The sequence below is a fragment of the Podarcis vaucheri genome (genome assembly GCF_965113315.1).
Source record: "Podarcis vaucheri genome assembly, chromosome: 4".
NCBI lineage: Eukaryota > Metazoa > Chordata > Lepidosauria > Squamata > Lacertidae > Podarcis > Podarcis vaucheri.
In genome coordinates, this window is record NC_138762.1 from 80,075,678 (window position 1) to 80,092,943 (window position 17,266).

The following is a 17,266-nucleotide window of genomic DNA, read 5'->3' on the forward strand; positions in this document are numbered from 1 at the left end:
ACCAAATACAGCAATAGAAGTTCAGCTGGAATAGAGTAAGCCCTCAATTTCCATGGGGGTGACTTTACAGGGATCGCATCTAAAGCCAAAATTGGGCATAGTCATTGGGTGCAATTTTGGGTGGGATTGCCAAAGTCTCCCATCCCCAGAGGCCCGCCCCTTTTAAATTTTGTTTAAAAAAACAATGCTAAGCACGTAAAACTGAATGCACACAAGTTAAATGAGTGTAAGTTGCAGACTTACAGTAGAGATGGGGAACCTCCAGATGTTGTTGGACTCCAACTCCCATCAGCCTTAGCTAGTATAGCCAGTTGTCAGGGATGATGCGAGATAGAATCCAACAACAACTTCCAATTCCTTCTGCCACACCTAAAGAGTACAAAACTTGGTTGGGAAACCCTACATGGGTGGAATCACCAAAGGGGGAAAACCCTCCACAAGTATTCCTATGTTTGCAAACTGTAAGGATTGTTTCACAACATAGGTCAGTTTCCCCTCAAACTTCTCAAAGTTGTTGTTGGACTACAACTCCCATCATCCCTGACCACCAGTCCTGCTAACCAAGGATGATGGGAGTTGTAGTCCAACAACAGTTGGGAGACCCAAGTTTCGGGAAAACGCATTGACACAGCTGCATAGCATGTAGGATGCACAGAGAAAAACTCCTGGGTTCATGCAGACCCAGCTCCTGGCACATAGAATGCAGTGCGTGATCTGAAGGTCATGAACACCTTTGCATAAATGCTACCCCAGATACGATGCTCTATAAAAAGTGTGGGAAGCCCCTGAAAGTTACAAGTCAATCCTGTGCCCTTTCATACACCAGAAACCTGTGGCTATATATGCCCTTGTTCTGGAGTAAAAGAGTTAAACCAGGAGTGATTAACCTCTGGCCCTCAGTGGTTGTCTGCAACCTCCCATCATCCCCAGTTGCTGACCCTGCTGACAGGGGATATTGGGAGAAGAGTCCAGCAACCTCTGAAGGGCCAGAAGTTAGCTACTCCAGAGTTAAAACTGTTTTGTTACCTTAAGAGTCATTTGAAGAAAAGGTTCACTGGGTGAAACCACATCCTCAGCCAAACTTGTTTAATCTTATGGGTTTCAAGTGCTGATAACACAATCAGAGCCTATGAAACCCACACAGTTATATGGATTTTCTACAGCAAAGAACCCAGCTCACTTTCAGCCACAGGATTAGCACCAGTAAATGTTTATTTTTACCAATGGAGTAATCCAATCTGACTCTCCACTTACAACGGGAAGCAGGAGTGGCCTTTTTCTTTCTTTCTTTGGAAGGAGCATACAGTTATTTTCGGAAACACAGTTCTGCTGAATGCAATCTCGTAATAATATGATAAAGCTTTTTGGAACACTGACTGCAAAGCACACACAAAAGAATTGGGGCAGAGGGAGTCAAGGATATAGGGTTGTATCTAACACTGTGCAAACAGACAGGATGTATTCTCCCCCTCCTCTTCCTGCACACCCACAAATTCTGCTCCAGACAATCCCCTGGAGCAGATTTTTGAGGGTGCAAAGGAAGAAGAGAAAGAAGTTTCATTAGACAAGCAGAAGTCTATAGAGTGAATGGAATGGTTAACATTGGACAAGGCCCAAAGTTTTTGCAAAGACGACAGTGACAATCTCTTCCCCACTCTGATAAACTTCTGAAGGACATTTGCATGGCTAATCCCAACAGAGATATTGCTCAAAGAGGCATGCTCCTTTCAAAAACAGCAGCACGCCACTCATATATTATCTCCAGCATATAAACTGCTCCTGTAGGACACATGCAATACCTTCACTAATGACAAATCTACCACTGTTGTTCCCGAGTTTGCACCCCAGGAAGGAGAAAGGGGAAGAGACAGTAAAGGGGGGGAGGGAAGAATAGTTATAGGGCCTTGTCCCACACTTGTGGATGGGCCTTTTCAACTGCCACTTTTTTCTTCTCACGCCAAAAATTTGTGGCTGACGACAACATTTTTAATCAGAGAAACTGAATGTTTCCCGTTATCTTCCATTCCATGGAAGAAGGAAAGGAAGGTTGGGGGGAAAGATACTTTTTGTTGTTGTTCTGACAGAAAGAATAATTCTACTTCACATCCTCACAGACATACAAAAGGGAAAAAAGAAGCACTCGTTGTTACCTCATGTTGAGTACATTTCCCCATACAGCTGTGGGAAAAGAAAAAGAATGAATTAGTGTTGCTTGAAAATATTTTAAATCAATTCAGAAGACATTCATTTCAGGTATTAACGAGGTGAGCTTCATTAGGGTAAGAGCAGGTATTCCAGAAAACAAGTCATACTGTATATATCAAATGATTATAGGACTATTGGGATGGTGAAATATTCCAAAATAATTAGTCCTCCCAAAGTACTGAATGTTAATTGTCACAGTCAGGAAAACATTCAGCATCTCAAGCTGCAACAAGATTCAGGTAGCCCAAATCTGGATGTGCTTAATATACTTCTCCTTCGCAAACAAATTACTTCACAGAAGGTTTCCAAGTAGGAAATAACGTACAACACGTATACACTGGTACCTCGGGTTAAGAACCTAATTCATTCTGGATGTCTGTTCTTAACCCAAAACTGTTCTTAACCTGAGGTACCACTTTAGCTAATGGGCCCTCCTGCTGCTGCCGCGCCACCAGAGCATGATTTCTGTTCTCATCCTGAAGCCAAGTTCTTAACCCGAGGTACTATTTCTGGGTTAGCGGAGTCTGTAACCTGGAGCGTCTGTATCCCAAGGTACCACTGTATTATCATCACATACAACAATCATACTAGACTATTCTGTGAAGCTTCCCACAGGCGGGGGCGGCGGCGGGGGCACACCAGAAAAAAGCCATCAGATATGACTAGATACCACCAGGTTACAAGTTATTTTATCTGCAGAAGTACCATATGCATAGAAATCTTCTAGCAAACTAAATGGTCCTTATTTTTCCACTTTCCCAAATCATATGCCCCACTGAACACACATCATGTTTGAAAGGGGAGCCATGAAGACCCTTGACGTCAGCATTGTGGGTTCGAGCCCCACGTTGGGCAAAAGATTCCTGCGTTGCAGGGGGTTGGACTAGATGAGCCTTGTGGTCTCTTCCCACTCTACAAATCTGTGATAAGACAGAGAGGGGCAACCTTCCATGGGTCAACATGCCGGGGAGGGGTGGCGGCGGCACAGAGACAAGAGCAGGCAGTGCAATGGATGTTAACTGTTCAGCTCTGCACAGTAAGCTAGCTTCCATACACACTGACACAAATCTCTCTCATCACCCAAGAAAGAGGCATTGTGCCAGTTTAAGGACGAATTCCAACCTGGCAGAAATGCTTCAGGGGCAAAACAGAGCCGGTGAAGAGAGTAGGGGGGGGCGGCAAATTCAATCCTTACCGCCTGGTGTCCCCTGCTCCTGGTCCAGAAGAACCCTGGGGGGAAGAACTCATGAGGTAAAAGAAATGCCAGCCTGGCCCCAGACATTGGGTTCCTTGTCCACAAAGAACCCCAGCTGCTCCAAGAATTGCAAGGTGTGAAGCAGCTTCAGCTTCTGCTGCTGGCCAGAAGACCAAAGTCACCTTCACCCCCCTCAGGAACTCACACTATTGTAGTCAAGGAAGAATGCCAGATATATACAAATGCCTGCTTACAGTTCCCTAATTTATTCTGGCACTGTCAAACGCAGTTCTCTTCTCTGTGTTTTTTTCTCCTCTGTACCTCCCTTGTGCAGATTGTCTCTTCAGTTTACAAAACGTGAGAGTTGGGCCTGGGTCTCATTTTCGCATCTGGTAAAGGTAAAGGAACCCCTGACCATTAGGTCCAGTCGTGACCAACTTTGAGGTTGCGGCGCTCATCTCGCTTTATTGGCAGAGGGAGCCGGCATGCAGCTTCCGGGTCATGTGGCCAGCATGACTAAGCCGCTTCTGGCGAACCAGAGCAGCGCATGGAAACGCCGTTTACCTTCCTGCCGGAGCGGTACCTATTTATCTACTTGCACTCTGATGTGCTTTCAAACTGCTAGGTTGGCAGGAGCTGGGACAGAGCAACGGGAGCTCACCCCGTCGTGGGGATTCAAACCGCCGACCTTCTGATCGGCAAGTCCTAGGCTCTGTGGTTTAACCCACAGCGCCACCTATGTCCTTTTGCATCAGGGCTGTGCCTATTTTAGGCAGTACTGTATTGAAATTTTGACCGTCAACGGCCACTGTGGGCGGGGGGAGAATTTTGCGAGGAATGGATGTTTGTGAAGCACTTGTCTTGCTCCCTGGGTGCTTTCTCGTTTAGTGGTTTCACGTGGAAATATTCTACATATCGTTAAGAGTGGCCAACTCCTTTCTCCAGCTGACAGCCATGTTCGCTGTTGGCCAATGCTTCCCAAGAACCCAGCTCCTGGTGGTGACAGAGAATGGCCAAAGCAGAAGTGGGAGCAGCTACCCCACATTCTCTCTTGTGCATGCAGACATGAGTGCAGAGCACAGATGTGAAGACACAGAGCATAAAAAGGTAAAGGACTCCTGGATGGTTAAGTCCAGTCAAAGGCGACTATGGGGTTGCAGCGCTCATCTAGCTTTCAAACTGAGGAAGCCAGCGTTTGTCCACAGACAGCTTTCCGAGTCATGTGGCCAGCATGACTAAACCACTTCTGGTGCAACGGAACACCATGACGGAAACCAGAGGACACAGAAACACCGTGTACTTTCCCGCCGGAGCGGTACCTATTTATCTACTTGCACTGGCGTGCTTTCGAACTGCTAGGTTGGCAGAAGCTGGGACAGAGCAACGGGAGCTCACTCTGTCGCAGGGATTTGAACCGCCAACCTTCTGATTGGCAAGCCCAAGAGGCTCAGTGGTTTAGACCACAATGCCATCTGTGTCCCATAGATACAGAGCACCCCACCCCTGCTCCTCTGCCAACCAGCTGGGGAATGGGGGTGGGTTTTTCCATACTATTGCAGTTCTGGGTGGAAAGGTATGTCTCTGTCTGGCTGTGTTAGAAACTCAGATATACAGACATTGGGGTGGGGGTTTGCCTTCTTTGAATTCTATGGTTTTACATATCAGGACAGAATCATCTGTTCCTTGGCAGGTCTTAAAATTAGGTAAATGCAACCTCAGATGAATAACAGCACGTGGCATATTATACCATGTGATGATTTATCATTAAGTTCTACTATGGATGAGTGGGTTAAAGATATACAAGAAATGCAAGCATGCTTCCAAACACTTCCTGGCTGTGAACGCAACTGAAAACAGAATGCTAGCTGTTTCTTAGTTGTCTACAGAGAAAAATAGTACCAAATGCATTGTAATTAGTGTTTTTGCATTTTAAAAATCATTTGTTGTTTTAAGCTACTGATCACAGTAAGAGCACCCAGAAACATTTAATTACTTTAAAACTATTAAGAAAATATGGGAGAAAACTGAAATAACCATCTTCAGTAAAGTGAGATTTTATTCTTTCGATGATGGCTTTATAAATTCAACAAGCTGACCATTATGTGCGAAACAAAGCAACAATTCCAACCTTCTCTTTAATATATCCTGAATCCAGACACAGTAAACATTCAAATTCTTTGGTTCCTGATTAAGCTTATTTGAACAGTGTGTGTGCACATTTTAGTATGTTCTATGGCCTTGTAATTTAAAATTGTTGCAAGTTGCCCTGAGGAGTGCACAGAACACAAACACCCACACACCACAAAGCATTTATTCAGTGACCTTAATTTGCCTTAAGGGCATGTCCACACACTTCCAAGGCCCATTCACTACACAAGACACACTTAATGGACTGGTTGCTAGCCAGCCGGGTTGCCAAGAGCCATGGGAACAAATCAACAAACCTGCCCCAGATTTTAAGCATGCCTTCCTAATAATGTGCATCCTTCGCAGAATCAAAGTACCATACTTTTCCAGCTATAAGACGCCCCCGTGTATAAGACGCCCCCTATTTTTAGGAACTCAAATTTAAGAAAATGGGGGAAGATGGTACAGGGTTGTTGAACTAAGGGGGGTGTTGAGCTTTTTTTTAGGGGGGTTGCCGAAAATCACTCACCCACACACGTCGCAAAATCCGCCTCCCGTCTGTCCCATCACCAGCAGAAGCTGCCAATTGCATGCCCAACTGCCTGAGCGTCAGCCAATCAACACCACCCACTGACGCAGCAACCAATCACACACACAATAGCTGCTGACAGACGCGTCAGCAACCAATCAAACATCCACCCTATGCACTACCCATGTATAAGATGACCCCCACTTTTTAACATGCTTTTTAAAGGGAAAAAACAGAGTCTGATACATGGGAAAGTATGGTATTTTCTATGGCTGATGGGTGCTTAAAATGAAAAAGGTGGTAGAACAGCTTTTAAACTGATCCTTGGAGGGAAAGGGAACAGAAGCTGGTGAGTTGTCTATTTAGGGATGAATCATTCTCAAGAACTGGTGGTAAAAATGTCTATGGTTGTCCAAAGGTCATGCAGTGGACTCAAGCAGTGAGTCCAAGGGTGGGAGCATGGAAGCCAAAGACAGGGAGAAATGCTACACGCTGGAGACACTTGGAAAGAGATACCAGAGACAGGTGGTTTTTTATCTGCTAATGCTAGATGCCTCCAAGCCAAGATGAACGAGCACTTCGTTTCAAAGGAGGCACAGATATAGTGAACGTAACTGAAATGAACTAAAACCCCAGGTAAGGATTCCCTCTTGTGCTCTGCCCACACTCGCTTTTTAGGATGCTTATCATTCGTGTGAATTAAGAAGGGAACGATGCACAGGAGCAATAATTCCGCTGAAAGAGAGCCGAAAGCATGCCTGCGAGCAGATCACACACAAGTGCTCATGAGAATTGGGCATAGTCAATGCTGAAAATGTTTAAATGTGTCCCACCAAAACAGTAGGACCTTACAACGGACACCACACCTTCTGGATGCAACCAACGGCAGCTGCCAGAAACTCTCTTGATGTAGGTGAGAGAAGGCAGCTAATGAGAAACAGCAATTTAGCAGTCTGAAAAGAGGAAATGGGTGATCAATAGGGAGTAATTAATGGGCAATAACTGGGAAGGCGTGGGATGCGGGTGGCGCTGTGAGTTAAACCACAGAGCCTAGGACTTGCCGATCAGAAGGTCGGAGGTTCGAATCCCGTTGCTCAGTCCCTGCTCCTGCCAACCTAGCAGTTCAAAAGCATGTCAAAGTGCAAGTAGATCAATAGGTACCGCTCCGGCAGGAAGGTAAACGGCATTTCCATGCACTGTTCTGGCTCGCCAGAAGAGGCTTAGTCATGCTGGCCACATGACCCGGAAGCTGTACGCCAGCTCCCTCAGCCAATAAAGCGAGATGAGCGCCACAACTCCAGAGTCGGCCACGACTGGACCTAATGGTCAGGGGTCCCTTTACCTTTACTGGGCAATAGCTGGGAAGACAGGAAAGCATCCAAATTAAGAAAATTTTCGCTTCACATGCTATACCACGTATTGGAGGTGGGAGGGGAGCAGTGTAATTATTTATTTATTTTTTCTACCTTAAAAACTGCCTTGCTGCATAGTTCTAAGCGACTCCATTCTGGCCAAACGGGTGTGCATTGTTTGACGGAAAACACTGGAAACAAAAGCTCAAACAAGTGCTGTGGCAACAGTTCCTCTGATCGAGCTGATATTTAGTCACAAGACCCTATCGGGTTGCATAAACAGAAAGGCAATTCTTTTATTAACTTCAAGAAACTTCAAAGCCACCAACCCGCCCTTAAAGCCCTGCTTGTGAATCCATTAGCTGCATTTTACCATTAACTACAGTGGACAATGAGCCAATTGTTCCTGTCGCGATTTAATTACAGAACCATAAGAGTTAATTAGACACATTACAGTTTCAGGCACTTTACCCACACCAGACTAAGTCATGGTGCACCTATCTTTGAGAGCAGACGTGTCAAAAAATGATATACTTTCCATGAAGGCCAAGATTAAGTTTGATTTTATGCTCCAAGCTTCAGCAAGCAAGCATTCGCTTTAAAGTTGATGACAATGGGTTGCATCCACCTTAGCGCTGGGTGATCGTTCTGTCAGTGCAATGATTTCTGCTTGTACCTCGGAACATTGTCTCTCTCTTCCCCGACCCATACCCCCCAAAATCTGTTCTAGGGGTTCACTCCAACCCCCTGGAGCACATTTGGGGCAGGTGTGGGGACATGCTGGCAGGGGAGAAAGGTAAAAGTCCCACTGCACAAGCAGAAATCCGTGAGCTGATGGGACACATTTAGTTGAATCCCATCCTCTGTCTCTTTGACTTGGCAGGCAATATTTTACCCACTGTATCACATTAACTGGACACCTCTGAACCTGGATTTCAGCCTTGCTCTGGTACCTTGGTGGCTCTGAAAAACATTCAGCCACAAGTACATGTTCCTTAGAATCTAAATAATGCCTTTGTTTTGGATGAACTGCACCTAGTTTTTTGTTTCAGTATGTCAGTGCTAATATTTTACCATATTCCAAATATGAATCATTCACAGAACTATTCCTGTAATGGCGATGCTGAAATAAGGGGGTGGAGATAGGCCATTGCCACAAAACCACTTAATCATTTTTCAAGGAAGCATCAAGACAGCTATTGCCAGTACATCGACCTGCAGAATTGGATCGATCTTCTCAGCTATTAAAAGCTACTGCACTTAAGCATTATCTGACTTCTACAGAGAACTGAAGAAAATCAGCAACAACAAAACGTATCACCCTTTCTGAAAATTTTTATTTGTTGCTCAACCCCTCACAAAGCAAACGTACACAGAAAAACAACACAATATATAGAACATCAGTCAGGGATGATTATTCCTCCCTTAAAAAGGTAAAGGACCCCTGACAGTTAACTCCAGTTGCAAACGACTCTGGAGTTGCGGCGCTCATCTCCCTTTACTGGCTAAGGGAGCCGTTTGTCCGCAGGCAGTTTTCCAGGTCATGTGGCCAGCATGACTAAGCCGCTTCTGGCAAACCAGAGCAGCTCACGGAAACGCCGTTTACCTTCCCGCCAGAGCGGTACCTATTTATCTACTTGCACTTTGACATGCTTTCGAACTGCTAGGTTGGCAGGAGCTGGGACCGAACAACGGGAGCTCACCCCGTTGCGGGGATTCGAACCGCCGACCTTCCGATCGGCAAGCCCTAGGCTCTGTGGTTTAGACCACAGCGCCACCCGCTTAGTAACACATAATTTACTACCTGGAGTTAAGCTACTGAGACTGCAACCATTCCAGAGGAACTTAAAAGTTCACCTCAATGGCCTTTCGGATTCTGTGCTACCAACAGAAATTTGTTGCGTTAGTTCTGTAAAATAAATGCTTTTATTGCCGAGTAACAATTTCTGAGCACTCAAAAGTGAAATATTTTGTGCCTTTGACAGCACAACGCTTTTTGCCTAGCTAGCATACTATTGTGACTGCTATGGGGAATATTATTTACTCATGGGAATTTACATACTGTTTAACCACCCGTAATCTCTAAGCAATTTACACAAATTATAGAATGTCCATAAAAAAACCCACCCCAGTTATAATTGAACAGTTGCATGGCGGGCTGGATGGGAGTGGTGTCACAAAACTAGTCAGCATCTTAGGCACCAAGCGGATATTGTTTGCACCATAACTAGGGACAAGAAATACAAGCCCCTCCTCCACATCTCCACCCTCTTGCTTACGTGCACTAGTTTGTGAAACATTTCTATTATTAATTACTATTATTAACAATAATACTAGGAGTTTTCGAATGTGCAGCAATTGTAACTACTAACACACCTTGCTGAAGATTACAAGCCCATTCCGCTACACACATAGGCTATGCCAGTTAAGTAGCTGAAATGAACCTGAGGCACACTTTCAACAAACACACTCAAATACTTTCTTTCATTACCCACTCACATACTCAAATACAGTGGTGCCCCGCAAGACGAATGCCTCGCAAGACAGAAAACTCGCTAGACGAAAGAGTTTTCCGTTTTGGAGGTGCTTCGCAAAACGAATTTCCTATGGGCTTGCTTCGCAAGACAATGTCTTGCGAGTTCCTGGTTTTTTCCCCTCCCCCCATTATTCTAAGCCGCTAAGCCGCTTATCAGCTGATCCGATCAGCAGATAAGCCGCTAAAAGCGCTAATCCGTCAATGGGCTTGCTTCGCAAGATGAAAAAATTGCTAGACAAAGAGAATCACAGAACCGATTCTTTTCGTCTTGCAAGGCACCACTGTATTTCTAGGCCTTTCTGGACCACCCAAGACAAGAGGCGATGTCTACAACATACTTTAGAACGTAAGCATTACTTCACCAGTTAAAGCAATAAGCTAAAGCCCTAGGGCTTGTCCTTACATTAAATGACTACAATGCTCCTAAATAAGGAAACCCTGGAGACATTCTATTACGCAAAGAAGAGCGTGCCCTTAGTTTGCCTACTGCTCTATCTGGACTGTTGTTTGTTTCTCCTTTTAAGCGGAGTGGAAACTGCTATGAGCCACCAGGAAAACTCTGGGGATTTTCTCCTCGCTCCTTATCGGTGCAACAAGATAGTACATCAGACGTGCTTGTATTGCAACCCTGAAATGTGTAAGCCTGAATGTACAAAAAGCGCTAAACCATAGGTTTCCGAACTGTGGCCCATGGTTTGGACCATCATTATTCCACAAGCGTCATTCAGATGGTCCACATGGTGTCTGTGGATTAATGGTTAAAGAAGAAAAAAAGAACAGCACATCAAATTAAATATTTATATTGATTTTTAATTGTATTTTTGTTGCTTTTAAATACTATATTGTATTTTATTGTACTACTTCCTTCCACTTCCACCACATTCAGGTATCTGACCACTGTTATTTAAAGCAGAAATGGACTCTTGCCTTCCTTCCGCAGCAAAAACAACAGAGCCATGTCAGTGCTGAAGTGTGCAGACTCTAAAGCAAGGCCCACGTTAAACTATAGCTGAGTGGGAAAGCAGATGATCTGCATGCAGAAAGCCTCGGGTTTGATCTTTGATCACTTCAGTAGCCGACCATGGGGATGGCACCTGCCTGATCTAGCCCTGTGGGTTCTATCCTGTGCTTTCTTTCTAGAAAGAGGTGCCCATCATGAATGCCTCCCTTGTTCTCTTATAAAGATAATGACACTCACCTGAGAGGTACCAGAACTGAGTTCCAGCTGGAAAAAAACCCCTGGCTATATCCATCTTCTCCAATCTGTTGTTCCTTCAATATTTTGGACTATAATTCTCATCAGCCCCAGCCACTGTGGGGCGGAATGGTGAGGGATGATGGGAGCTCTAGTCCAACGACATCCGAAGGGGACTTGGTTGGGGAACGCTGGACAAGAGGGTTCTCCCAGGATATATGTTCAACCTCCTTGCTGCTTCAGCCTTCATGTTACAAAACATGTATAGAATATCTGCCTGTCCAGTACGTTTCCTCTGCGCAAAACCTCTGTGCGTTTGTTTTGTGCAAACCTCTGTGGAAAACCTCTTCAGGCGGTAGCAGAGTTGAAAAGGTTAGCCACAGCAAGGTCAATTAAAGTCCAAGTTGTTACTTCATTAGTTCAGGCTGTGAACTATTTGTGGGATGCGAAAAATTGCCATTTCTCTTTATTACACTTTTATAGTGTCCCTGCCACCATGGCGTCAGGATGGCATATAAGATTCTCTTCAGCCTATGTGACGCCAAGACAAACTTTTTCTACAGATTGGCACTGTGCTTACAGGTTGTACTGTGCTTACTGCTGACAGGTCATCCGATTCTTCTTTTGCACATACAATGCCAGATACTTTGCTACCAGTCAAACCCGATATTTGCAATGGTACAAAACATCAGCATCTACTGTTGTGACATTTGTGCACACACACACACCCTGTGGAAAAAGCTCACAAGCTGGCCTTAGTCTAGAAGGAGCCTCCTTATGCGCGCCATTCAGTTTCCAGCATGTTTCTGAAAATATCCTCAAACTGACCGATACCTTCTAATGGATGTGAAAAGGCTAACCCTGCTTGTGGTGGTGAGATGGACATTTGCCACAATGCAACCCTGGCAGGGGGAGGGGGGCAGGTGAAAAGAGAAAGAGAGAGAATATAAGCCTGGACACTGGAAACAGGTCCTGTGAGCAAGCCATTAGTTTAATTCAGAGAACCAGCAGCAGAATGTTTTTATTAGGTTTCCCAGCCAAAAAGAGACACAGCTGCGGTAAATGCAAATCGTAAGCACAGGACACAACTATCTTTTTGTTTGACTCGGCCTACCTTTTTTGAATTTATCAGGACTTACTCCTGAGTAGACATAACTATTACACTGCCATCACCTGAGAACACAGAGAAGCTACTCTCCTCCACTGCCAAACACACACACCACAAAATCTCAAAGCACACTCTGGTCAGTGTTCAAATACGGACTTGGGGCCTAACCTGGAGGCACATTCACGGTCGGAGGCTTGGGGCATTTTGCTTTTAGACTTTGCTAAAGTTTGGGCAACACCCCCTCCCCAACCCCCCCCCAACCAGAAAGCGCCATCAAGAGGGTTCCCTCCTGCCCGCTGCCGCTGAAAAAGAAGCGACGGGGACTTTGCAAACTTCCACCAGAAACTCTTGACTCCCCCCGAGAACCTTTTGCAAAAAAGAAGGCGGAATTGCTATGTCACATCTGTCTCCCCACCATGTCGCTTCCCTCCCTCCCTCCCTTCCAGCGTTTGGTGCAACCCTTCGGGCTGCTGCAATTTGCAAAAATGAAAAACCGAGGGAAAGCGCGCGGTGCCCCCCCTCCATTTTGGGAAGAGGCGAATGAATGGGAGCCCCCACCCACCCTGCCTGGGCACTTACAAGCGACGTAGGCGACCAGGGCGAGCCCCATGAGAAGCTTCATCCTCCTCCTCCTGTTGACGGCGGAGAGCACGCGCTGCAGCGCCCCTTTGCTCAGCATCCCCGGCGGGGCGGGCGGCGGCGGCGGCACAGGGAGGCCCGGGGCGCAGCGGACGGAGCTCAGGCGCCGCCGAGCATACGCCAAAAACACGACGCCGGCGTCCCCGGAGCGCCGCGCCACCAGCAGCGGCAGCAGCAGCAGCAGCAGCCGCTGACGACGGACGAGAGCCAATTCCCGGCCGCGACGACGACGCGCATGCGCACACGGGCAAAGCGGCTCTTCCTTTCCTTCCTCGCCGGGCTCGGCCCGCTATTTCCAGGCGACGGAAGGGGAAGGAGATGACGCGGAGGTGGGAGGGCGTGAGGTCACGCTGGCTTACTGCGCATGCGTGGGAAGAAGAGAAATTGTGATTTACAGTATTTATTTTTCCTGCCTCGAGGGTTCGCTGGCATTGGTGGGGAATTTCAGATTAGGAGTGGATAGAGGCTGGACTATGCAGAATTAGATAAAACGACAGGAAGGATTCGAAACCTGCAGGACCAGAGATTCTCAGAGGACTGGGATAAAAATATGTGAACTATCTGAAAAGCAATTGTAATCAACAGTTGTAGGATTACAAGAAGTTTTGTATCTATGAAATGTCGCAAGGGAGATAATGAAGAGAGTTCTTAGTTAAGAAAATTAAAAGTAATAGTGAAATTAAGAAATGTAAATTAAGTGGGAAAGATTGGGGAATTTTCAGATGTGATTGATGGAAGTCAAAAATTGTATAAGATATGAAAATGCGTTAAATGATTGCTGAAAATTATATGTTGAAAATTTATATATATATATATATATATATGGAGTGGATAGAGGCGGTTGGTTTTGTTACGCAAATTTTATATATGTTGGAAGCCTCGCAGAGGGGCTGGGGCAACAAAGTCTGATGGGCGGGGTATAAATGATAAAAATTATTATTACTGTTATTGGAAGAGGACGTCCCTATTTTCATCAGAGAAGCGTTGGAGGCTTTGCGCTCCAGGGAAACATGAACATCAACATCTGCTGCCCCTAAGGATCTTGCTGCCTCTGTAATGATTACTAAATGCACCGGGGGGGGGGGAGACCTTTTGATGTCCCAAAAGGTAAAGCCCTTAAAACATTACCTCCAACTTTTCTCCAGTGAAAATAGGGGCATTTTATTCCATCATCATCATTTTACTGGGTTCCCCCAGCCACTTTGTGCAGCATCCAGCATATATAAACACATAATTAAACATTAAAAGAACAACACCTTCCCTATACAGAATTGCCTTCAGATGGCTTGGGGGGGGGTCATATAACTCCATACCCCCCAGCATTTCTCTGATGAAAATAGGGACGTCCTATTCCATTTTTTAAAAAAAAAATTTAATACCCTGCCCACCAGACTATGTTGCCCCTGCCACTCTGGGCAGCTTCCAACATACATAAGAAACACAATAAAAGGAAGAGCTGTTTTGACAGCAGAGCAGGGTCCCTTAGAAAAGTTGGTGGAGGTTTTTAAACGGGTTGGGTGGCCATCTGTCATGGATTCTTTGGCTGAGATTCCTGCATTGTAGGGACGTTGGGCTAGATGACCCTCAGGGTCCCTTCCAACTCGACAATTCTATGATTAAACATTAAAAAAATTCCCTATACAGGGCTGCTTTCAGATGTCTTCTAAAGGTTGTATTGCAGCCCCTCCACGTGTCCCTATTTTCCAGGGGTGGTCCCAGATTTTCAGAAGCTGTTCCAGTTTCTGATTTGATCCTGGTATGCCCCGCTTTTCCTAAAGATGTCCCTATTATCGGAGAAATGTTGGAGAGTATGGTAAGACATCCCTATTTTCATTGGAGAAATGTTGGGATGTCCCTATTCTCATCGGAAAGATGTTGGAGGGTATGGTATAGTTGTATAGATAAGGATCAGTGACCCTCTATCTGGTCACTAGGGTCCTACAGCCCTCCCACCTCCTTCCCAATGCTAGGGTGGTGTTGACTAAGCTTTGTGAAGGAAGAGAGAGGACTCTAGGATCCCAGGACCCTGACAGAGTCTTTGTGTCTCCTTCCCAAAGCCCAGGGCCTTGCTTACCCAGCTTGGGAAAGGAAGCATGAGGAATGTTGTTGAGGGCTACCACAAATGGCCTCAAGGGCCGCATGTGGCCCTTGGGATGGACCACCTTGCTCTAACCACTGTACCAGACTGGCACCTCACTACATCCAGTATGTTAAATTAGCAGGAATTGCTTGAGTTAATATGATGGTAGGTAAGACAACATACTTATTTCAGTAATGATTCCTAGATGCCAAATCACAAAGAGATGATGGTATCATCAACTCAAGGTCGTCTTGACCACTTCAGGCATTTGCTGTCTTAAGACAGTGCTTTACAAAACAACTTTCCATGAAGTTGTTTCTACATCATTCTTCCCTGCAGGGGAATCTCATATCTGCCGCAAACCCCTGAGCATTGCACCAGGTTCTGGGTATGGTTGTAGGCAATAGGTCACATGGGACACCAGCCAAACCAGTGGTGGGCTGGTAATACGCCCTCAAACACTCACCCTGCGGCTTCATGTGGCGGAAGAAGACCAGTAGTGATGGGAAGTAGTCCTTTCAGGAGATTTGTTTACTATTACAGGTTTTCAGCTTGCAAGAATCCGTGGTTTCCCACACCAGTTTGAAAAACACTACCTTGTTTGAAATTACACACATTCTGCCTTTCCTGGTAAAGCTTTTGTGCAATCCTTCCTTCCTGACTTCAACACCAGTTACTTCATTTGCTTCTGATTTACTAGCAGCTGCCCTTCTGGGAGCACAGGTAAAAGGCCAAGGACCCCTGGACGGTTAAGTCCAGTCAAAGGCGACTATGGGGTTGCGGCGCTCCTCTAGCTTTCAGGCCGAGAGAGCTGGCGTTTGTCCACAGACAGCTTTCTGGGTCATGTGGCCAGCATGACCAAACTGCTACTGGCACAGCGGGACACCGTGATGGAAGTCAGAGCGCACAGAAACGCCGTTGACCTTACAGTCACAGTGGTACCTATTGATCTACTTGCACTGGTATGCTTTCAAACTGCTGGGTTGACAGGAGCTGGGACAGAACAATGGGAGCTCACCGCTTCACAGGGATTCGAACTGCCGACCTTCCAGTCAGCAAGTCCAAGAGACTTGGTGGTTTAGACCACAGCGCCACCCGCTCCCCTGGAAGGACAGGTACTTAGGGCAGGTCCCTATAATGCAACCTTTCACTGAACGACCGCTGTAAGTTTTACACCTTGCAACGCTGCCTTCAGAATGAAACTGGTGGTGTGTTTGTGTATATGGCCAGCAGGAAGTTTGGTATCTAGGGGGTGGCACCCCCTATCGCACTCATGAGAGGCTCCTCATACATTCGGTAACAACTTATGCCAAAGTTTTAGAACTCATAGCTGAATATGTTCTTATGAACTGCTATGTGATTCCAGAAGAGGTATTGTTGGGATAAACTCAGCTCAACTGATTCCAGTTTTAAGTATTCTTTTTTTTTTTTTTTTGCATTTTAAAATTTTATTGGTTTCCAACCAATTATACATTTTATCCATATTACAACATTCTTATCCATTTTTGACTTCCTTCAACGTTACTGACAATCATTCGTAGTTATCCTTTCTTACACATTCCATTCTTACATATTGCCATTTTTCCTCCTTTCTTTCATTATTTCTAATAGACAATACTTATTGGGTCTTTACAGTGCCTCTTTAAAACCCACTAGCGTTGTATTTACATCACAGTTATTTTCCAGATAGCCCACAAATTTCTCCCAGTCTTGAATAAACTTTTGGTCTTTGATATATCTAATTTTCCCTGTTAACCTGTCAAGTTCTACATATTCTGTCAGTTTTTCTCTCCACTCTTCCACAGTTGGGATTTCCTCCTGCTTCCATCTCTGGGCTAACACAATTCTAGCAGCCGTTACCGCATACTGGAAAAGTTTGCGATCTTTCCTTTCAATATCCTTTCTTACCATACCCAATAGGAAGATTTCTGGTTTTTTGGCGAAGGTGTATCTCAGCATTTTTTTCATTTCGTTGTAAATCTCCTCCCAAAACCTTTTAATTTTTTTGCATTCCCACCATTGATGATAGAATGTCCCTTCTTTCTGTCCACACTTCCAACATTTATTGTCTACCTTATACATCTTTGCCAGCTTCACTGGTGTCAGTTTTAAGTATTCTTGTTCGTTCCCACTTCCAGTGGATTCTGTCTAGCAAAGCCTTGTCACTGCTGAGTAAAGTCTCTTATTCTTAAGTTCATGTTGAATTTTCCCCATTGCTAATAATTCTGCATAAAGAAGAAACAGCAAAACTCTCTCTTATGTGCATGTGTGTGCTCTCACACGCCAGCCTTTAAATTTCC

The 17,266-nt window shown here is 45.4% G+C and overlaps 1 protein-coding gene across 2 annotated transcripts in view; it reads right to left on the reverse strand.

The window, feature by feature from the left end:
• The window catches only part of UXS1 (UDP-glucuronate decarboxylase 1), a 39,288-nt gene extending 26,176 nt beyond the window's left edge, over positions 1-13,112 (reverse strand). The window contains exons 1-2 of one of the 2 annotated variants that reach the window (XM_082218759.1): positions 12,827-13,112; positions 2,151-2,178 (exon numbers count right to left, since the gene is read on the reverse strand). In XM_082218759.1, coding sequence (XP_082074885.1) covers positions 2,151-2,178; positions 12,827-12,926 — 128 coding nt within the window. In that variant the 5' untranslated portion in view covers positions 12,927-13,112. The remainder of the gene's footprint in view (positions 1-2,150; positions 2,179-12,826) is intronic. The other variant, XM_082218758.1, reaches the window with a different exon arrangement.
• Between the last annotated feature and the right edge of the window lie 4,154 nt (positions 13,113-17,266).